The sequence below is a fragment of the Heterodontus francisci genome, chromosome 8, assembly GCF_036365525.1.
Source record: "Heterodontus francisci isolate sHetFra1 chromosome 8, sHetFra1.hap1, whole genome shotgun sequence".
NCBI classification, from domain to species: domain Eukaryota; kingdom Metazoa; phylum Chordata; class Chondrichthyes; order Heterodontiformes; family Heterodontidae; genus Heterodontus; species Heterodontus francisci.
In genome coordinates this window covers 25,239,478-25,262,956 of record NC_090378.1, presented here as the reverse complement: position 1 = coordinate 25,262,956, position 23,479 = coordinate 25,239,478, and the positions used below count along the sequence as shown (strand labels likewise).

The following is a 23,479-nucleotide window of genomic DNA, read 5'->3' as shown; positions in this document are numbered from 1 at the left end:
GTGGTAACTGGTCTTCATTCCATTAAGTCATCCTCCATCAAGATGAATCAGAAGCTTGAGAGATGATTAAAAAGGTGAGCCAGCAACAACAGTAGCTCTCATATAAAAGGCCCAAGGAAAATTTGTGCAGTGGTTTACCTCCTTCTCAGTGTACCGACCACTGGTATAGGGAGTATCAATCTGGACGGATAGCTACGTACAGGTTAGATTCACGGTATCTCCAAACTGAACTGAAGTGACCAGGCGTCCTTCATTTGGATCTATGCAGCTACAACTTCCAGTTGCCTTGATGGAGGTTGGATTAGTGGAAGGGTGCCAGAATGCACTCACTCCTGGAAGTTAAAAGCCCAACTACAATGTAAATTTTATTCCGCATGTTCCCTGTTAATAAGGAAATTGTATTAAGGTATCCATCAATGTTGACCTTGTTCAGTGAAGCTCTCACTATCTAATTTCATTCAACACCACCTTAATATAATGCACTTTGTCTCCACCCACACCTACCTGTTCCATCTACTGATATTGTTAAACGACAACATTTTGTATTTATGTAACACCTTTAATGTAGTAAAACGTCACAGGAGCAATCATCAAAACTAAATTTGACACTGAGCCACATAAAGAGATATTAGGGCAGGTGGTCAAAGAGATAGGTGTTAAGGAGCATCTTAAAGAAGGGGAGAGAGACAGAGATCCTTTAGGAAGGAATTCCAGAGCCTAGGGCCCAGGCAGCTCAAGGCATGGCTGCCAATGGCAGAGCAAAGAAAATCGGGGATTCACAAGAGGCCAGAATTGGGAGAGTGCAGAGATCTTGGAGCATTGTGGGGCTGAAGGCAGTTACAGAAATAGGGACGGGCGAGTCCATGGAGGGATTTGAAAACAAGGATCAAGAATTTTTAAATAAAGGCATTGCTTGACCAGGAGCCAACGGAGGTCAGTGAGCACAGGGGTAATGGGTGATTGGGACTTGGTGTGAGGTCAGATACGGGCAGCAGAGTTGCACAAGACATTGCAACACACCAGCTCCTGCCTCAAGCTAATTCGGTTGTAATAACTACGGCTTTTCTGTGAGTGTGACACCAATTCAAAATAATTTGGAAAGATTTCTTTCAATGCTAATTCACATTCTATTTTAACTTTCCAAGTTGATCAAAATGGTCACAGCTATGCAACGGGGGCTGACTGAACTTCCATTTCAGTCTTGAGGTCTGTGCAACTTACAGCGCCAACTTCCACACAAATAAATGCAATCTGTTCCAGGATGTGTGTAGGCTATTCCCGCAACATTCATCAAGAAAACAAAGAATGACTCAAAATGGCAGGTCTCCACAGAGGACTAATTAAACAAGGGATCTGAAAGTGAAGCGTGTTAATCACAATTTTTAGGTAACGAAGGTGTAGAAATACTTTGCACTGAAAGTGCTGCTCCCTCTCCTATGAGTATTTGAGTTTTCAGATCCGTAAATTCTGGGAGGTTTTATGGCTGGTTATGGAGATACTGAAACTTCTTGGTTATAACTAAACATATTCTACAGCTAGATATGTTTGCAGTCCATGGAGCAAAGGTCAGAGAAGTGGATTAATGTGTGCAGTTCTGGAAGAATGGGTGTCATATAACAGCACTTAACTGGGCAACATGGAGTCTCTCAGTTTAACTAAAAAAAAAGGCAAAGACGTGTTAGAAACATTCTGAATAAACCCATTGAAGTCACTTGAAGTCTCAAATTAAAATTACACAACTGCAAAGCTGGGATCATTTTTACAACAATGAGAGTTGGTTCAATGTTTCCTACCTGCAGGTTGTGATCATGGCCGCTGATATAAGCTGTCACATTGTATTTCTTCAGAAGTGGCCTCAATTGATCCACGAGACATGGGGTCGGACCGTGTTCTCCCATGGACCACACTGGGTAATGGCCGGCAACAATCAAGTAGTCAGACCTGAAGCAAAAGACAACAGATCCCAGAGAATTTATCTGTCTGTACATTTCCATCGTTTATTGAAGAGATCTGAGATATAAATTCCAAAACACAGCAATTTACTTCTTTTTAAGGAAAGGATTATAGGAAGCCTACACATTCAGCTATGTTTAAAAATATCACAAACAATAAGGTTTTCTAAGATTCATAACAACTTGGATTTATGTAGCGCCTTTAAACATAGTAAAATGTCCCAAGGCACTTCACGAATTTGAGACTGAGCCACATAAAGAGATGTTAGGACAGGTGACCAAAGGAGTGAATTAAAGGAGGAGAGACAGCAGGAGAGGCAGAGAGATTTAGGGAGGGAATTCCAGAGCTTAAGGCCTCGGCAACTGGAAGCACGGTCACCAATGGTGGGGTGAAGAAAGTAGGGGATGCACAGAGACCAGAATTGGAGGAGCGCAGATATCTTGGAGCACTGTAGGGCTAGTAGAGGTTTTAGCGCTAGGAAGCAGCAAGACCATGGAGGGATTTAAACATGAGGATAAGAATTTTAAAATTGAGATGTTGGTAGACCTGGAGCCAATATACGTCAGCGAGCACAGTGGTGATAGCGACTTGGTGCAAGTTAACAGCACAGGTTTGGTTGAGCTCAAGTTTATGGAGGGTGGAAGATGGAGGAACAGCCAGGGATAAAACTTTTGGAAATATCTTGAAAAGAGCCATTTTAATGGATCAGGTAAACTATACAACAGAATGAAAGAACTTGCATTTATATAGGGCCTATCCTATCCTTAGGTTGTCTCAAAACACTTCATGATCAACAGATTATTTTTGAACTGCAGCCACTGTTATGAAGGCAAATAGGGCAGTCAGTAAGGCAGAGCAAGATCCCACAAACAGCAAATGACTTGTTCCTCCATTTTTGGAGTGGTGAAGGTTGAAGGAGGAATGTGTACTTCATCAGTTATAAAATGGAGATGATTTCTGTTTTAAGCTGACTTTTAAATGTTTTAAAACAATGCAATTTAGTTTAGGGTAAAGTTTGTCTGGGAATGTTTGGATAAAGATGTGTAAATGCTGTTGCTAAACGGCTGGACTAGGTTAGCAGTGAAGGATATATCATGTAGGATGAAAGGTAATTGTGGAGTTTATCTTGATTTGCCTTTTTTTAGTGAGGGGTGGCAGGTAGAAACTTTGCAGAAGCTTTTCTAAGGGATCGCAAGTGCTGGGTAGGAACCTCAATGAAGTGTACTGTATATGGTCGGTGGATGAAATGAGCCTCACTGGCCAATTGGCCGATTGTCATTTCAAACAACATAATCCCTCAATTAAATAGAATCCTTTTGGAAAGTGATCCATGTCTCCATACCACTTTAGTATTCATTTTCCCAGGGAGTGCGGGGTTGGGGCAGAGAAATGGGATCCAAGTAGGCAGCTCCTGTTGAAGAGCTAATACCAGATGGGCTGAATGGACTCTTTTGCTGATGTACTTTTATGACTTTTCATGAACTGTTACCAGTCCAGGGCAAGTCAGTGCACAAAAAACTGCAACAAACCACTCACTGTCTGCTCACCATGTGACCTAATAACTATTACAGCTTTTACACTCATTTGCTCCCTCTAATGAAGTGTTTGCCTCCAAGAATGCTCAAACCACCTACCCTAGTATTGTGAAGACAGCATGTTAACCCACTCACTACCTGGTCTTTCATCTGATCTGTTTTAGTACAATTTGCTCTATTCTACTCTGGATGTGATTTTTTTTTGTTCTAAATTGGATATTGAAAGGTTACCTGGAATGTGCCAGTTTTTGCTTGATCCACTGAAGTTGCTCCTGGGCTAACTGGGGGTTTTCAGGTCCTTGTGGCTGGTTGGCATGATAGGTATTCCCACAGATCACAACAGTATCGATCATCAGAATGGTGACAGAAACTTTGGTATTAGGAATCTTGAAATCCAATTCATAGTAGAGATTTGGAAAGTTCCTACAACAAAAGGTATAACCACTTATTCCAAAATTACAGTAATGTCTTGCACTTTACGATTGAACTCTCTTCCTTTCAGTTCCGAACCCTGAGCATTAATGTGAAGATAGTACATTCACCTAACCTGGATTCTGATTTCCAAGCGTTATCATATTTTTATCACCTCATTTTGAAAAAGAACAGGAACTGTTGGCTTCTTTGACTTCAAAATAAAATAGAATGGACTGACTTTTAGCTGGACATACAATAGTGTAGTTTTTCTTAAGCTCTGCATGCTGTGCTGTTCCCACACCCAATGTCTTGATGGCTGCTTTTACTGGCAGAACAAATGCCTCCCTCCGGGACTTGCGTGCATTGGAAATCATGTTAATCAGGCCCACACCAGATGTTTAAACTTCAAGAGGGGGCGGGAGTGCGGGGCACCATCCTGAGTCAGCTGCTCATCCACCCATCTTTCTGGCAGTCACCTGGCCTGCTTTCAAGCTTTGCTTAAAGCTGGCTCACTGCGAGTTGTTTCATACCATGTTCAGAATGCTTTTCCTGGCTGAGCATTTTTGACTAGCTGTATTTGAGGGAACCTGCATGGTTTGCTTGAAAGTAGGCTGTTTTGTGAAACCCTTCACTGGACATGCCCTTGGAATGGAGCTTCCCAACTAGATGCGTGTGATCTGGGTGGCAACGGTCCGTAGGGTGCCTCCAAAGTGCGGGAAGACTACAGTTACTGCTCAATCAAGACAATCGCCCAAGGTCTCGATAGCATCAGTCACCATGTTCGTGACAGGAACCCTGCCATACCTGGCCTCTCACTGCTTTGGGGATTCCTGCGGAGGGCTACATGCGCCATGCTAGTCTGCACTTGAATAAATCCCTCCCACAGAAGCATCAGAGGTGCACTGCCACCAGTCAGACTCAGGAGATGCTCCATAAGGATTCTGAATTTACTCCTTTCTGAACCCAGGACCAATCGAATATTAAATCAGTTGCTTGTGCTACTGGCAGTCAGCATGAGAGCTTGCTGTCAGGCCAGTTGGTTCACCTTCCTTTCCTGTAACCCTCTACTCGCTCTTTATTTGTGCATTGTGCTTCACCCCAGCACCCCTTTCTTCAACTCACTCATTGTATTTCTGGGACAATAGGGGCAGGTGGACAGCTTTTTTCAATGTTCTGTGAGATGATGGTGGCACCATTCTTTCTGGGCTCATTATCTTGTGCAGGACATAAAGGAAAAGGAGTTAAGATTTTAAATGCATTCCCCAGCAATGGCTTCCAAGGTGATATGAAGATAGTGCTTCATGCAAATGGCATGCGAGAACTGGGCAAAGCAGTGGCAATATGAAGAATATTTGCCAGGATACACCTCAACTCCAAACTTGCCACTACAATCCAACTTCCTGGAGAGTCAGTTCCAACTCATAAGTGGTCAGTTGCCTCAGGATGGCTGGTCCACCTCCTGTCCTCATGTGTTCTTCATGGCTATAGGTAGCTTTGGCCTGTAAACACATTACATTGATGAACAGAACTTATGAATGAGCAATGGAAACAGCACTGCTGTGCTATGCCCACTTCCATCAATGGCCCAGACATTTCCTAATACATATATGAGAAAAAGGATGGAATGAACCCAGCAAGCCAACCATCTTGCTCTAGTTTTCATGCAGCTTTTCCTGCCAGTTTTCTTTTGCAAAAATCTTGTGCCCTACAATCAATATACCATGCAATTTCTACACAGTGAAGGTGTGTAGCATTGAAGGGAAATACTGTGTGAAATCTTTTCAGTTGCTCTCTCGGAGGGTCCAACAAAAAGACATCACACTGGGGCCACACCTTGTGTGAAAGATAAGTATGCGTCACTTACCTTGGTACTTCCAAAACCTTTTTCTTATCTGTTCCCACGCCAACCTGAGCTGGAACACATCATTAACTCACAGGGCTAGCTCCTCCCAAGGAGCTTGAGCCTCTGGTTTCTCAAAGACATGTCCTTCTACCTCAAAGATAGAAAATCCGTCTTTCATACACCTCTCCCATCAGCACCTCCAAAGCACTGGGACTGAATGATGATGTCTTCCCAATAGCACAACCTCTCAACAATTCCAATCAATGTGCTGCAGATCCAAAGTTCAAATTAAAGTCTCTCCCCTTTACAGGCCAGCTGCAGCTCTTTAACAGCTGCTGGGTGACCAACAATACCTTACTCAGTGTTTTCCTTGTGCAGGGAGCCCACTCTAATAAGGGGCAGAGTCCAACCTGGAACATCTGGCCAAGCCTGCTCCACTTGCAGCATGCAGATTTGGACATTCGCCATGACCATGCACACCCCAGACATTTCAAATGCTCAACAAAATCCTTACACAGGACTGATATTTTATAATAAAAACAAGAAACGCTGGAACCACTCAGCAGGTCTGGCAGCATCCGTGGAAAGAGAAGCAGAGTTAACGTTTCGGGTCAGTGACCCTTCATCAGATATTTTATAATGTGGTCCTTGCATAAGGAGGTGTATCCCAGCAGATATCCTCCATTTGTTATAATGCTTCACATTTTCACTGCCTTGCCCAATTTTCACAGAAAGGTTTAGTTACAGGGCACTATTAAAAGCAGGCAACTTAAAAAATTACAGCGTACACAAGGAGAAAAATTAAATAAAGCAGGTAACAAAGAAGTGCTAATTAATTCCTCATGATTGGAGGATTGAGAAATGAAGCTTGCTAGATCACATAGACAGGAAAAATCTCTTAAGGCATCTTTAAAATGTTTTCTTTAAAGCTGGGCTTACACAATATAATTTCATGATTGAATGATAACCCTTTTCAGGGGTACAATGATTCATCTTCTTCTTTGGCCTCCTTGTCTCGAGAGACAATGGGTAAGCGCTTGGAGGTGGTCAGTGGTTTGTGGAGCAGCGCCTGGAGTGGCTATAAAGGCCAATTCCAGAGTGACAGACTCTTCCACAGGCGCTGCAGATAAAATTGGTTGTCGGGGCTGTTACACAGTTGGCTCTCCCCATGCGCTTCTGTCTTTTTTCCTGCCAACTACTAAGTCTCTTTGACTCACCACACTTTAGCCCCGCTTTTATGGCTGCCCGCCAGCTCTGGCGATCGCTGGCAACTGACTCCCACGACTTGTGATCAATTTCACAGGACTTCATGTCGCATTTGCAGACGTCTTTAAAGCGGAGACATGGTCGGCCGGTGGGTCTGATACCAGTGACGGGCTCGCTGTACAACGTGTCCTTGGGGATCCTGCCATCTTTCATGTGGCTCACATGGCCAAACCATCTCAAGCACCGCTGGTTCAGTCGGGTGTATATGCTGGGGATGTTGGCCGCCTCGAGGACTTCTGTGTTGGAGATATGGTTCTGCCACCTGATGCCAAGGATTCTCCGGAGGCAGCGAAGATGGAATAAGTTGAGATGTCGCTCTTGGCTGACATACGTTGTCCAGGCCTCGCTGCCGTAGAGCAAGGTACTGAGGACACAAGCTTGATACACTCGGACTTTTGTGTTCCGTGTCAGTGCGCCATTTTCCCACACTCTCTTGGCCAGTCTGGACATAGCAGTGGAAGCCTTTCCCATGTGCTTGTTGATTTCTGCATCGAGAGACAGGTTACTGGTGATAGTTGAGCCTAGGTAGGTGAACTCTTGAACCACTTCCAGAGCGTGGTTGCCAATATTGATGGATGAAGCATTTCTGACGTCCTGTCCCATGATGTTCATTTTCTTGAGGCAGATGGTTAGGCCAAATTTGTTGCAGGCAGCCACAATCCTGTTGATGAGTCTCTGCAGACACTCTTCAGTGTGAGATGTTAATGCAGCATCGTCAGCAAAGAGGAGTTCCCTGATGAGGACTTTCCATACTTGGGTCTTCGCTCTTAGACGGGCAAGGTTGAACAACCTGCCACCAGGTCTTGTGTGGAGGAAAATTCCTTCTTCTGAAGACTTGAACGCATGTAAGAGCAACAGGGAGAAGAAGATCGCAAACAGTGAGGGTGCGAGAACACAACCCTACTTCATGCCACTCAATGATTAACTGATAATAAATATTAACATTTGTGACTAAGTTTTCTTTTTAAAATTCTATAACCTCCACAATGGAGACTGAAATCATCATGGGTTTCTACACCTGTTTATTTCAGAAACCAGATTTTTCCAGCTGATGTGGATTCCTTGGACGTTTGGATCCATTTCTAGTTTGCTGGGGAAGATGACCTCATGAATTGATTCCCCATCACTAAAATATAAGCACTACATCACACGACAAAACAGATGTTCAGAACCACTCACCATCTCTTAGAGACGCCAGAATAAGCAATCTGTGCTGACACATTACCCAAGTGATCATGATTTCCTGCCAGAATATACCACGGGATATTGGCAAGGGATGGAGCCGTAAACACATTCTCAAACGTTTTCTATTTAAAAAAATAAAAGCCATCTCAGTAACTGAGTATCTTATCAGTGATAGATGTACCGAGAGGAGTTAATTTGCACTGATTCACAAATGTAGAACTAAAAATAAATAAATAATTGTTTACTAGGAAACAGAAGAAATAACAAAGCTTTCTGCCATATCTTATAATTGAACACTGATTTAGAAAATGGAATGTATTTTCCAGCAGAAGACTTCTTGATTATATTATATTAACTTCCCTTCAATTACTTTCTATATCTATCATGTTATTTTTAGAATATTTGCAAACAAAAATTCTACGTTTAACCTACTGATAAAATCAATAATAATAGATATGATTTCATAACATTAAATGATCAAGTTATAGTTTTTTGGTTTCTGTTCATTGTATTTACTTTAACTCCAGTATCTTTGGTTGCTTTTAAATAGATGTATTGTTTAAAAATCAGTCATGATGTTTAAGTTAAAGGTTTATTGTTCAGCTAACAATTAAGCTCCACAATAAATTCTCCATTTCATTCTACAGCATGTAGGGATCATAAGAAATTAACCTACTTATAGGTTTTGGACAAGAGATGCAGGGAGAATATGAGGAAGAACTATTTTTTTAACGCAGCGAGTGGTAATGACCTGGAGCTTGCTGCCCACAAAGGTGGCGAAAGCAGGGACACATAGTGATTTCAAAAGGAAACTGGATGACCACTTGAAGGAGATAAACTTGCAGGACTACGGGGGGGCCAAGCAGGGGAATGGGACTGACTGGATTGTTCTGTGGAGAGCCGGCAGGGACCTGATGGGCCAAATGGCCTCCTTCTGTGCCATAAATGACTCTTGACAGGGAAAGTCTATAAAAAATGTACTTGTTTTATTTCACAAGCTCTTCAGCATCACATGTTGTAGATTCATTAATTAATTTAATCATTTCCATATATATTGGAACTCAGTACTTAATAAATTCTCAATTTTTCAGTCTCTTATCGACTTATTCATTTCCATCAATTTACATAAACTATTGGCAAGATTCAATCAAAAATCCATGGGTAGAAAAGATTATTAGAAAAAAGTCTAAATTGAGGTTTAACAATGTATACACAGCATAGATGTTAACCTTTAAATAATTGCTACTCTGCTGGAATTAACTACCTACAAACAGAAAATTATTTGGGGTTTAAGTTTAAGAGCCACTTAAGAGGCATATAATTAAAATATAACCAGATCAATGTCTGCCCTTGTTAATTCCAGGAGAGTTCTCCATGTATTTGCAACACTGCAAACTGAAATTGAGCAGCAATGAAGATGCAAAACTGAGCTGAGATCTTTTGGGAACCTGAACCATTACTGTATATTCCCCAGGTGAGACACATTCTTGTGAGCAGCTTTTGTAAAGACAGAGGTTTCTCTCCTTTTAAACTTGACTGATATGAATGAACAAAAATCAATTACCTTAAATCTGAAATCATTTACATCCTTCACACCATTGTAGTAAAAATTATCTCCAACATTAAGTACAAAATCTGTTTCTGAGTTCTGTGTAACTCTCCCCATCTCGTCTGCTGTGGCTTTCTGAACGGCTGTTACATAAGGTGGATCAGGCTGGCCTCCCCCATCACCAAAGGCAATAAATCGGATGGCACTGTCTTGCAAGCAAACAGAAGAACAAAGCATTAAAATCCAATTACATCTGAGCTGTGAAATGGAGAAACACCAACTAAGATTTTGAGAATTCACAGCAGCCAACAATTCCTAAAATGTAAAACTACTCAGAGGGCGGTGAAGAATTTTATTTACAATTGCTGCCATTTAACCACTAGATCCAACTCCTTGCAATACATGAAGCTAACATCTGTGTGTACATAGCAATTTTAAAAAAAGACAAAGTTGTGACTGATTAATCTAGTTCAGTCTTTGAACGAGAGGATGAATGCAGAAGTAACAAGACCAGGGGTGAAATAATGTAGAGTAGACTCCCTGACAAATCAAACTAATGTTATACTGACTAGATTTTTTGAATGGGACTGGACCAATATTATGCTGTGAAAAGGTTTGCTGTTTAAACATGGTTAAAGTCATGCATGGAAAAGCTAAAAGAAACACAAGAACTGGCTTCCATGTATTCTTTGGCCTCCTTATCTCGAGAGACAATGGGTAAGCGCCTGGAGGTGGTCAGTGGCGTGTGCAGCAGCGCCTGGAGTGGCTATAAAGGCCAATTCTAGAGTGACAGGCTCTTCCACAGGTGCTGCAGAAAAATTTGTTTGTCGGGGCTGTTACACAGTTGGCTCTCCCCATGCTCTTTTGTCTTTTTTCCTGCCAACTGCTAAGTCTCTTCGACTCGCCACACTTTAGCCCCACCTTTATGGCTGCCCGCCAGCTCTGGCGATCGCTGGCAACTGACTCCCACGACTTGTGATCAATGTCACAGGACTTCATGTTGCATTTGCAGACATCTTTAAAGCGGAGACATGGATGGCCGGTGGGTCTGATACCAGTGGCGAGCTCACTGTACAATGTGTCTTTGGGGATCCTGCCATCTTCCATGCGGCTCACATGGCCAAGCCATCTCAAGCGCCGCTGACTCAGAAGTGTGTATAAGCTGGGGATGTTGGCCGCCTCGAGGACTTCTGTGTTGGAGATACAGTCCTGCCACCTGATGCCAAGTATTCTCCGGAGGCAGCGAAGATGGAATGAATTGAGACATCACTCTTGGCTGACATACGTTGTCCAGGCCTCGCTGCCATACAGCAAGGTACTGAGGACACAGGCTTGATACACTCGGACTTTTGTGTTCCGTGTCAGTGCGCCATTTTCCCACACTCTCTTGGCCAGTCTGGACATAGCAGTGGAAGCCTTTCCTATGCGCTTGTTGATTTCTGCATCTCGAGACAGGTTGCTGGTGATAGTTGAGCCTAGGTAAGTGAACTCTTGAACCACTTCCAGAGCGTGGTCGCCAATATTGATGGATGGAGCATTTCTGACATCCTGCATTATGATGTTCGTTTTCTTGAGGCTGATGGTTAGGCCAAATTCATTGCAGGCAGCCGCAAACCTGTCGATGAGACTCTGCAGGCACTCTTCAGTGTGAGATGTTAAAGCAGCATCGTCAGCAAAGAGGAGTTCCCTGATGAGGACTTTCCGTACTTTGGACTTCGCTCTTAGACGGGCAAGGTTGAACAACCTGCCCCCTGATCTTGTGTGGAGGAAAATTCCTTCTTCAGAAGACTTGAACGCATGTGAAAGCAGCAGGGAGAAGAAAATCCCAAAAAGTGTGGGTGCGAGAACACAGCCCTGTTTCACGCAACTCAGGATAGGAAAGGGGTCTGATGAATTGTGCCTTTCATATTGTCATGGTATGAGGTGATGATACTTAGTAGCTTTGGTGGACATCCAATATTTTCTAGTAGTCTGAAGAGACCACGTCTGCTGACGAGGTCAAAGGCTTTGGTGAGATCAATGAAAGCAACGTAGAGGGGCATCTGTTGTTCGCGGCATTTCTCCTGTATCTGATGAAGGGAGAACAGCATGTCAACGGTCGATCTCTCTGCACGGAAGCCACACTGTGCCTCAGGGTAGACGTGCTTGGCCAGCTTCTGGAGCCTGTTTAGAGCGACTCGAGCAAAGGCTTTCCCCACTATGCTGAGCAGGGAGATTCCACGGTAGTTGTTGCAGTCACCGCGGACACCTTTGTTTTTATAGAGGGTGATGATATTGGCATCGCGCATGTCCTGAGGTACTGCTCCATATGTGTCATATGTCTATATGTTTCATATGTCTATAAGTAGGCCACTATTACCCAGTTCTATTCCGATTTTAACATTGCGCTTAAATACAACACCTCAATGACTCAGCTGGTTGAGACATTAGGCTGGATTTTACCAGCCCCCCCCGACGTCCGGGGTTGTTGGGGGGTGGGCAGGAAAATACCTTTGGGAGAGATCCACCATGGGCCTCGATGCTGGGAAGGACCCGCCCCACATTACCGGTGGCAGTGAGGCCTTGTGGCGGCCCACCCGACACTCAGCAATGGGAACTTCATTTAAATATGGAGAAAAATGTTAATTAATGAATAAATACTTAGCTCATCGCAACGGCTGTCCTGCTCCGAAATTCCGGCCGGTTGCCGAAATCCCGCATCTTCGATTCTCCGTTTGGAGATCCAAGGCGGAACACTGGCCGGGGGAAAGTAGTTATGTTTTCAGGGCAGAGTGGGGGAGGAGAGTGGGGAAAGTCTTGTGATTGGTGGAAGGGATGGGGTGGAAAGGGGTGAAAGTGAATAAAGTTCAGGGGGGAAAGGTCATGAACGGATGATAGGTTTTTGGGCGGTGGGGTGGGGGAGAGGGCAATCAATAAAGTCTTTAGTCATTGGGGGGCTGGGAGAGGGGCTTGCATCATTTATTAAATTTTTTCACATTAAATTTCTCAGGTCATGTTCCCTTAAAAATTTAAATCGAACTGAAAGGCAGGAAGCCCTTTAAAAATGGTGCCTGCGCGGTGGCGCCAGACGTGTTGTGGGGGACGGAGCTCCTGCCCCCTCTATGTCATTGGTGGCGGCTGTTCCGCCCCCTCCATGTGAATGAGCTGCTGCGCTAAATATCACAGTGGCTCCGCAGAGCGGATCCCGTGCGTGCGCCCTGCCATCTTTGGTTGGTGGCAAGCTGGTAAAATCCTGGCTGTTGAGTAGCTGACTAGTGTACGACTAGGAAGATCCTGGATTACATCCACAGTCTGTGTCAAGTTAGGGAGGCTCAGCTGCATAACAGTAAAAGATGTGCAAATGGCCTCAACACCCCGGGTCAGGGAAAGGGGTGGGAGAAAAATCTGCCAGCATTCCTACTCTTCATCACTCTCCAGTGACCTGTGCTGGAAATACATCGGTTATCATCAGTTGAGTGTGTTTAGTTTAGTTTAGAGATACAGCACTGAAACAGGCCCTTCGGCCCACCGAGTCTGTGTCGACCATCAACCACCCATTTTTATACTAAACCTACACTAATTCCATATTCCTACCACATCCTCACCTGTCCCTATATTTCCCTACCACCTACCTACAGTAGGGGCAATTTATAATGGCCAATTTACCTATCAACCTGCAAGTCTTTTGGCTTGTGGGAGGAAACCGGAGCACCCAGAGAAAACCCACGCAGACACAGGGAGAACTTGCAAACTCCACACAGGCAGTACCCAGAATTGAACCCGGGTCGCTGGAGTTGTGAGGCTGCGGTGCTAACCACTGCGCCACTGTGATCAGGTGAATAACTTTTTGACATCCACTGTCTAATTTTCCACATAAAGAATAGCTATCAAAGTGAGGTAGGCTGCCATGAAACAGTGTCATATTTCAGGAATTCTAATCTGGAGGAATTTTGGGGCCATTTGTATCGAAGTAAATTCATTCCTTAAGTTAAATTCAGCTCAACTGAGGTTAAATTCAGAACAAATTTGGGATTGCAGATTTCCCACCACATTCTCCCACCCCCCCCCCCCCACCCCCCCCCACTCATTCTGCATCAGTTTGAGACAATGAATTTTGATAACACACTTTGGAGAGGAAATTGGATGTAATACATTGGTATAGTTTCATTCATGTAAGACCAACAGGTGGTGTTACCTGGAAAGCTCACACCTGGAAGGGCAGTAGCTTGTTTCATTGGCAACTCAATTGGCCAATCCAGTCACAGAGAGGGGTCAGAGGTCAAATTTTCATCCAAAATTGATGAGTCGGAAAAGATCACCTGGTCCATTAAGCCTGCCCCACATGATGGCTGGTACACCATAACTCAACACATCCTCTCGTCCTTCACCACCACCCAAATGGAAGCCATGTAATCTCTTGTGAGTGGCCACTCAGCTTCTGAGCTCATTACAGCCTTGGTTCAATGATGGACAAAAGAGCTGAACTCAAGGGGTGAGGTGAGAGTGACTGCTCTTGACATCAAGGCAGCATTTGACCGAGTATGGCATCAAGGTGCCCCAGCAAAACTGGAGTCAAAGGGAATCAAGGAATACTCTTTGCTGATTCGAGTCATACCGAGCACAAAGGAAGATGGCGTTGGTTGTTGGAGGTTAATTATCTCAGGTCCAGGACATCACTGCAGGAGTTCCTCAGGGTAGTGTCCTAGGCCCAACCATCTTCAGCTGCTTCATCGATGATCTTCCTTCAATCATAATGTCAGAAGTGGGGATGCTCGCTGATGATTGGACAATGTTCAACACCATTCACGACTCCTCAGATACTGAAGCAGTCCATGTAGAAATGCAACAAGATCTGGACAACATTCAGGCTTGGGCTGATAAGTGGCAAGTGACATTCACGCCACACAAGTGCCAGGCAATGACCATCTCCAACAAGACAGAATTCAACCATGTCCCCTTGACATTCAATCGCATTACTATTGCTGAATCCCCCACTATCAACACCCTAGGGACTACCATTGACCAGAAATTGAACTGGAGTAGCCATATAAATACCGTGGCTACAAGAGCAGGTCAGAGGCTAGGAATCCTGTGGCGAGTAACTCACCTCCTGTCTCCCCAAAGCTGGTCCACCATCTACAAGGCACAAGTCAGGAGCGCGACAGAATACTCTCCACTTGCGTCCAACAAAACTCAAGAAGCTCAACACCATTCAGGACAAAGCAGCCCACTTGATTGTTTGTCAATGGGGTGCCATTCACTCCCTCCACCACCAATGCACAGTGGCAGCAGTGTGTAGCATCTACAAGATGCACTGCAGCAACGTACCATGGCTCCTTAGACAGCACCTTCCAAACCCGCGACCTCCACCACCTAGAAGGACAAGGGCAGCAGATCCATGGGAACAGCATCACCTGCAAGATCCCCTCCAAGTCACACACCATCCTGACTTGGAACTATATCACCATTCCTTCACTGTTGTTGAGTCAAAATCCTGGAACTCCCTTCTTAACAGCACCTACACCACATGGACTGCAGCGGTTCAAGAAGGCAGCTCACCACCTTCTCAAGGGAAATTAGGGATGGGCAATAAATGGTGGCCTAGCTAGTGAAGCCCACATCCCATGAACAAATATAAAAAAAATCTTGGTCTTCCTCTGAATAGAGAGTCCACAGAGTCTGCTAAAATCTGGTAAAACAATCTATCCTTAAGCGTAGTAACTAGATTCGTGGTTAAGTCTAGTTAAGAAACATTGATTTAGCCAATCAATTAGGGTCATGTGCCATGCTTTGCTTTCTATGCTCTAAGTCTTATGAAATAATTATAAATTTACCATAAATGTTACTCTGTTCACATATGTAAAATAACTTAGCTTGCTAATTGATAATTAGCCTGGTCCAGGAGTGTTCATCAGTATGCCTTTCAGAAGATAGAAGAAATGCATATGGGGCATTTGTGAGATTACAGTATTACGATCAGACAAGGAGGGATTCAGCATTATGACCCTGGATCATGCTATCCTTTGACTAGGGACTGGACAGTAAAATTTACGATGGAATCAGTTTATGGGAGAAATCAGTGATTCTTAATATCTAGTGCAGTCCCGAGACATATCCTATAACCCATCAAGGAGACAACATTTTCATGCAAGTGGGACAGGGTTAGAGAAATGAAAAAGGAGTAAATTAGCAGAAGAGGGAAAAAAAGCAACATAATACAATATGTGCTCTTTTCCAGTGTTTATCATGCACTAACACAGCTGTCACTTGTTAGTTGGTGGTTTTGAAATTCATTTTATTGACAAAGAAGATTTTCCTGTCATATGATGTAAAGCCCAGCAGTCACAGCGAGAGACTGGAAATGTGGTGACATGAATAGCCAATACAAACTGCAGCAGTACAAGCTGAGGGCAGTAATGCCGAACGAACAGGCTATGAAAGGCAGTGCAAGAAAAGGAAAACATAAATAGCAAATTTCAGAAGTTAAAAAAAACACTCAGATGTTAAAATAAAATTCGGAGTAACATTATCAGTCCTTTTATTCCAATTGATCTCGTCAACAAAAAGGATTATTAATAAAATGAGGAAAATTTGACGAATTACTTCACAAAGGAGTGGAATAGGGTGTGTTTCACCACCAGTGATTAAAGGTAGAGACTATAACATAATTTAAAAAATGAATTGGATCAATTGTGCAAAGGATACAGGGAAATAGCATTAGGATGGATAACTTCAGTTGAAGAGTCAGCACTAGCTCAATAGCCTCCTACTTTGCTGTAATTTCTATAATTTTATGAATAGCAAAGGGTTTAAACAGCATCTAGTGTAAATTGAGTAGCATAAACTCCTTGGGATGTTCACTCCATTAAAACTGCACTATGTATACACACAAAAATTATTGTTGTGTCAGCAGAATAATAATGCATAATAGACATCCATTCCCTCCTTGTCCCCTTCTAAGAATGCATTAAATAACCTTTCTATAGTTTCCCCCTGAAGAATTAATCTTGGTTGAAATCAAAAGATCTATAATAATTTAAAATCTAAAGACAACAAACAATTCAAGTCAACTTTCCCTCCATTATAAACTCTTGATGACCAACTTTATAATGGAAACTGCCTATGTGAACTTATCCTGCTGCAATTACACCCTCCTAACACTAATGGCAACCTGCAATGTGCAGCTCCCAGCAACTCAGCCTAGACAGGAGAGACACTCCTGTCATTCCCAACTCTCTGTAACTTTTATCAAAGTATTACTCAAAAATAGGGACGGAATAAATTACTTTAAAACAGGAGACTGAATTTCACCTGTGCAGCAATTACCCACTGCCCTCTACCCCCCACCCCTTCCCAACTGAATATTGTAACAAGTTTCATTTCTCGTGTGTAATTCTTGAGAGATTGATTAGCATTTTCAAAGTTCCACCTGGGAATTCGAAGTTTGTCAGTATTTTGTCTTGCCTGCAGTGTCCACTTTAATTACTGATTTACATTGCTGTATTAACGAACATGACATTAGCGTTACCTTGAAGAAGTTCTGCTCTTCTCTCCGACAGAATTTCCGTTTGTCTCTTTTACCTTGTCCACCTTCATCGCTTTCTATTTCCCTCCTGGCGTTTGATAAAGTGTCTATCAAAACTCGTTTTCACAGCCACATCTCCTTCCTCAGTGACTGTCTCTGGCTCTGACTTATTCCACGTGGATTCCAACTGCAGTTTCACCCATCATGTTTTGAATCCACCCAGGATTACAGGTATCTCCGAGAAATACAACATTCCTCGGACTGCTATTCTCGCTGCATCCTGAGATCCACACTCAGTGCTATGCGCCGCCACATGTACACACTGGACCTCCAGCAGCATCGCCTCACCTTATCTCAAAGTTGTTCTACTCCGCAGTTTCATTTCATCCTTCGTCTTATCCAACGCATTAACAAAAAACTTTTTTTCTTCCTTTCAGGCGTCAAGGAACGCAAGCTCCAGCAGCTGATGGGGACTAATGCCACTCCAGATCCTTCTTCCCCTTCACTTCCCTCGGACCCCACCCTTTCTGATCTGACCCCTTGCTGTGTATTCACTATACCCTCTGACCTCCCCCTCTCTGATGCTGAATGTTCTGTACTCAGCAAAGGACTCAGTTTTATCCCCCTACGCCCCCACCTCAATGAATTTCGTGCTCGACGTTGAGTTCTTTTTCCGTTGCCTCCGCCTCCGGGCTCACTTCTTTGACCAGAAGTCCTCCCCCCCGATCAGTAGACCCATTCACCCGCCTCCAGCATTCTCCCTCTACTGGACCCCTCCCTCTGGCCTCTTACCCGCTCTTGATCTTTTCATTGAAAACTGTCGGCGAGACATTGACCGTCTCAATTTCTCTGCCCCCCTCACTCACTCTAACCTGTCCCCCTCTGAACTTGCTGCAATCCATTCTCAGGTCTAACCCCGACATTGTCATCAAACCTGCAGACAAGGGTGGTGCTGTTGCTGTATGGTGTACCGATCTCTACCTTGTAGAGGCTCAGCGCCAACTTTCAGACACTTCTTCCTACCTCCCCCAGACCATGACCCCACCACCAAACATCAAGCGACTGTCGACAGGACTGTCACCGACCTCATCTCCTCTGGAGATCTTCCCTCTACAGCTTCCAACCTCATTGTTCAGCAACCCCGGACAGCCCGCTTCTACCTCCTTCCCAAAATCCACAAACAGGACTGTCCCGGCAGACCCATTGTGTCAGCCTGCTCCTGCCCCACTGAACTTCTTTCTTCCTATCTTGACTCTATCTTTTCTCTGCTGGTTCAGTCTCTTCCCACCTACATCCGTGACTCTTCTGACACCCTACGTCATTTTGACAATTTCCAGTTTCCTGGCCCCAACCACCACCTCTTCACCATGGACGTCCAATCTCTCTACACCGCCATCCCCCACGAGGATGGTTTAAGGGCTCTCCGCTTCTTCCTTGAACAGAGGCCCAACCAGTCCCCATCCTCCGCCACCCTTCTCCGCCTGCTGAACTTGTTCTCACATTGAACAACTTCTCCTTCAACTCCACTCACTTCCTTCAAGTAAAAGGTGTTGCTATGGGTACCTGCCTGTCTTTTTGAGAGATATGTCGAACATTCCTTGTTCCAGGCCCCCTCCCCCAAATCTTTGTCCGGTACATTAATGATTGTATCGGTGCCGTTTCCTGCTCCCGCCCCGAACTGGAAAACTTGATCAACTTTGCTTCTAATTTCCACCCTTCTCTCACCTTTACATGGCCCATCTCCAACACTTCCCTTCCCTTCCTTGACTTCTCTGTCTCCATCTCTGGGGATACTAATATCCATTATAAGCCCACCGACTCCCACAGCTACCTCGATTACACTTCTTCACACCCTGCCTCCTGTAAGGACTCCATTCCATTCTCCCAGTTTCTCCATCTCTGACGCATCTGCTCTGATGATGCTACCTTCCATGACAGCGCTTCTGATATGTCTTCCTTTTTCCTCAACTGAGGATTCCACCCCCCCACCCCCATTGTGGTTGACAGGGCCCTCAACCGTGTCTGGCCCATTTCCCGCACCTCTACCCTCACCCTATCCCCTCCCTCCCAGAACCGCGACAGGGCTCCCCTTGTCCTCACTTGCAACCCCATCAGCCTCCATATTTTAAAAATATATTCAAAGATATCCAAAGGATCATCCTCCGCCATTTCCGCCACCTCCAATGTGATGCCATTACCAAACGCATCTTCCCCTCCCTTCCCGTCAGCATTCCAAAGGGATCGTTTCCTCCGCGACACTCTGGTCACTCCTCCATTACCCCCACCACCTCGTCCCCTTCCCACGGCACCTTCCCCTGCAATCACAGGAGGTGTAATACCTGCCCATTTACCTCTTTCTCCTCACTATCCCAGGCCCCAAACACTCCTTTCAGGTGAAGCAGCGATTTACTTGTACTTCTTTCAATGTAGTATATCGTATTCACTGCTCACAATGTGGTCTCCTCTACATTGGGGAGACCAAACGCAGACAGGGTGACCGCTTTGCAGAACACCTCTGCTCAGTCCAAAAGCATGACCCTGAGCTTCCAGTTGCTTTCCATTTCAGCACTCCCCCCTGCTCTCATCTGTCCTGGGATTGCTGCAGTGTTCCAGTGAACATCAACGCAAGCTCGAGGAACAGCATCTCATTTACCGATTAGGCACACTACAGCCTGCTGGACTGAACATTGAGTTCAATAATTTCAGAACATGATGGGCCCCCCATTTTACTTATAGTTTTTTTGTGTTTATTTTGTTTTATTTTATCTTAGTTTGTCTACCCACTGTTTTTTTCATGTTGGTTCTTGTGGCTGTTCAGTTTTCAGTCCAATAACACCCTATCTGTACTAATGCTTTGTCTTTCAACACACCATTAACACATTGTTTGCCTTTGCTCCATGACTGTCTGGTCAGTTATTCTCTGTGACCTTGTGCTATCTACACCTCTTTTGTTATCTCTTGCCCCACCCATGCTTTATTTGCTTGTAACCTTTTACATTTCTAATATTTGCCAATTCTGAAGAAGGGTCACTTACCTGAAACATCAACTCTGCTTCTCTCTCCACAGATGCTGCCAGACCTGCTGAGTACTTCCAGCATTTCTTGTTTTCATTTCAGATTTCCAGCATCCACAGTATTTTGCTTTAACATTAGCGTTTGCCTTTTCTTTTGAGAAATGAGGTGACTTACAATTATTTGGTTTTTTTTTTAGAAGTTACCAGGTTTTGACAAAAATACTTTGCAGATAATACTATATGGGGAGGGGAAAGTGTTTTCATATTAGGGAAGTGCAGACTGTTAAGGTGAGTGTTGTGGTAAAATACCCTCTTGCTCCAGTAACGTTGTTGTATAACAACCTGGTCACCTGTACAGACATACCTAACTGCAGTATTTCAACACGTTGAACCGTAGTCTCTAGACACATTACAAGCATACTTCCTTTATAGCGCATTAGTGTCTGCAGAAAACATTCGCATATGTTTAAAGCAGAAAAGGCGATGAAAACGAAGCATTATTACATTGCAAATCACCTAACCAAAATGTAACCTTATATGTTACTCGTTTGACATTGAACACGTGCTAATTTAATTGTCCATTAAGGACTTTGTACTTTTATTTACATATTTCATGCAGTCATTTAATATTTTACAATTACTTCACTCAAGAGGCAAATGGCTTCTTAACCTTGTGCAGTTTTCTTTGGACGAAGCAGTTCCGAATGTGGCAACAATAATTTGCAATACTTTATTAAAAAGATAGCACACACATGTACAGGATACCAAATAAATAAATTATAGGGTTACAATAAACGAATACAACTTACCTTCTTGTGGATAGGGCACCACTAGCTGAAAATAAGCTATTACTTGAAGCAGTCGTCTAAACAGGCCCATGATCAAACCTCCGTAAAACGGACTGATCAAAACGCCTGTGATATAACTCAAGTCCCACTTCTAGCGTAGTTTTAGTTTTTTTCCCAAAGCAGAAATTTGTAGCGCGGTATTTAATAGAAGACAGCAGCCGTTCTATAAACTCTAGATCAGTGTGAGCCAATAGCCTGAATCTTGCATCACGCCTGCTTGCGAGTGTCGTGACAGGACTTCCGGAAAGACATTGTTGAAAGAGGTTTTTCCTTTCAAAATTTGTCAACCAAAAATGCGATAGTATAGTTACCAAAATGGTAAACTTAAAAATGCAACTAAGGAATTTCTCATTACATTATAAAATGTCATCCCTGCGGTTCACAGAACACTGCATCATAATTGGATGTTGCAATAGGCTCCAATGACCAAAAGCGAAAGAACGTTAGTTTATGGTGTCATGAATTGTCAGCTTTTCCATCCTGTTCTGAGCAACCCTTCATATCTCTTCAACTTTCACTGTCAGAAGCCATTTTAGCGTCGAATTATAAATTCAGTCAAGCTATTGATTCTGAACCCTTATAAATAGGAACATCCTGAGATCAATTGGAAGGTATTTTCTGATTCTAGGAAATTACTGATTTTCTTATTTTTATTTATATTAAAATTTAAAAAAATTGCATGCGTGACACCTGGTGAGAACAGCGGCTTGTATTTTGTGTTAAGTTTGACTGCTGAGATGTTTGTGTCTGGTTTACAGTGATGGAGAGAAAAACAGATTTCTTTCAGCCAGAGGTTTGTTTTAAGGACGACATCATATGTCTTGTAAATAAAAGCAAAATACTGCGGATGCTGGAAATCTGAAACAAAAAGAAATGCTGGATTCACTCAGCAGGTCTGGCAGCATCTGTGGAAAGAGAAGCAGATTAACGTTTCGGGTCAGTGACCCTTCTTCGGAATATGTCTTGTGCCCAACTGTTTCACAGATGCTGTTCCAAATGAGTGAACTGTTTTCACAATCAGTGGTCCAAACTAGATGCAATACCCCAAACTAACACTACGTTGACCACAAATGCAATTAATTAGTCATACAACATAAAACATAAATGTTAACATTTCACATCTTTATTTTTTTTCTGTAAAACATTAGGAAATTACTTGCAGATATCAAATTATTGCATATCAAGAACATGCCATCATGTAGTGCATTCCTAGGTTACTTCATCTGTATTGTACATAAAACATTTTAATTTATCTTAATTAAGGTATTAACTCAAACAAACATTTCCTACATGGATTTTACTACATGTACGAGTCTTCATATTAATATTTCCAAATGTACAGCTTTCAACAAGACTACAAATTAATCAATGTAATTATTAAGTTTGTACAGTACCTTTTAAAACTGACAATAATTACAAGTTGAAATATTAAGTTAGTGTACAAGAGAATGCATATTGAACAGATTTATTCTGCAATTCCGTCTGCTTCTGTCATAAACAGACTGACAGAAGGAGCTTAAGAACCAAATTCCACTGTATCCGCAGTAATTGGCTTAAATTCATAACTTCCTCTGCCATCCATGTGCAGGTAATGCTGCAAACAGAAAGAAATATTACATAATGAATCATCTGAAAGTAGCAATTGTACAAAATTTGCAGCTTAAAAGGAATTGACTTTAAATACTGATATCAGCAATAATGAATTTAGTTTTAGTTTTAGAGATACAGCACTGAAACAGGCCCTTCGGCCCACCGAGTCTGTGCCGACCATCAACCACCCATTTATACTAATCCTGCACTAATTCCATATTCCTACCACATCCCCACCTGTTCCTACACTTCCCTACCACCTACCTATACTAGGGGCAATTTATAATGGCCAATTAACCTATCAACCAGCAAGTCTTTGGCATGTGGGAGGAAACCGGAGCACCCGGAGGAAACCCACGCAGACACAGGGAGAACTTGCAAACTCCACACAGGCAGTACCCAGAATTGAACCCGGGTCGCTGGACCTGTGAGGCTGCGGTGCTAACCACTGCGCCACTGTGCCAGAGTGCAGTATTGGTGGCCTGAAATACTTATTAATCATGCACATAACTATCTACTGTATCATGTTACATTTCATAATGCAGCCCCATCCTAGCATCACTATTTACTCAAATTCCAAAATAACAGCGGTTTCCAATCTGTAAAGGTACATGGCAACTCATACTTGCAATAAGTGCAGTAAGAATTTATGTCGCTTAAAATTTTTCGTACAAATCTAAAGTTGTACTCTCAAATTTAAAAAGAATTTGGAAGTATCAATGGATGGCTTTGCATACCAAATCGCCTATAACTTGAACAATGTTTCAACTTTTATGAA

The 23,479-nt window shown here is 43.3% G+C and overlaps 2 protein-coding genes across 3 annotated transcripts in view; both read right to left on the bottom strand.

Moving 5' to 3' along the window:
* acp5b (acid phosphatase 5b, tartrate resistant) overlaps nucleotides 1-21,476 on the bottom strand; it is a 24,423-nt gene extending 2,947 nt beyond the window's left edge. The window contains exons 1-5 of one of the 2 annotated variants that reach the window (XM_068036828.1): nucleotides 21,073-21,476; nucleotides 9,761-9,954; nucleotides 8,191-8,318; nucleotides 3,720-3,911; nucleotides 1,794-1,941 (exon numbers count right to left, since the gene is read on the bottom strand). In XM_068036828.1, coding sequence (XP_067892929.1) covers nucleotides 1,794-1,941; nucleotides 3,720-3,911; nucleotides 8,191-8,318; nucleotides 9,761-9,954; nucleotides 21,073-21,142 — 732 coding nt within the window. In that variant the 5' untranslated portion in view covers nucleotides 21,143-21,476. Of the gene's footprint in view, nucleotides 1-1,793; nucleotides 1,942-3,719; nucleotides 3,912-8,190; nucleotides 8,319-9,760; nucleotides 9,955-20,284; nucleotides 20,401-21,072 lie in introns of those variants that run through there. The other variant, XM_068036829.1, reaches the window with a different exon arrangement.
* Nucleotides 21,477-22,212: 736 nt separating this feature from the next.
* The window catches only part of abcd3a (ATP-binding cassette, sub-family D (ALD), member 3a), a 101,994-nt gene continuing 100,727 nt past the window's right edge, over nucleotides 22,213-23,479 (bottom strand). Inside the window, exon 23 of the mRNA XM_068036827.1 lies at nucleotides 22,213-22,705. Coding sequence (XP_067892928.1) covers nucleotides 22,628-22,705 — 78 coding nt within the window. The 3' untranslated portion in view covers nucleotides 22,213-22,627. The remainder of the gene's footprint in view (nucleotides 22,706-23,479) is intronic.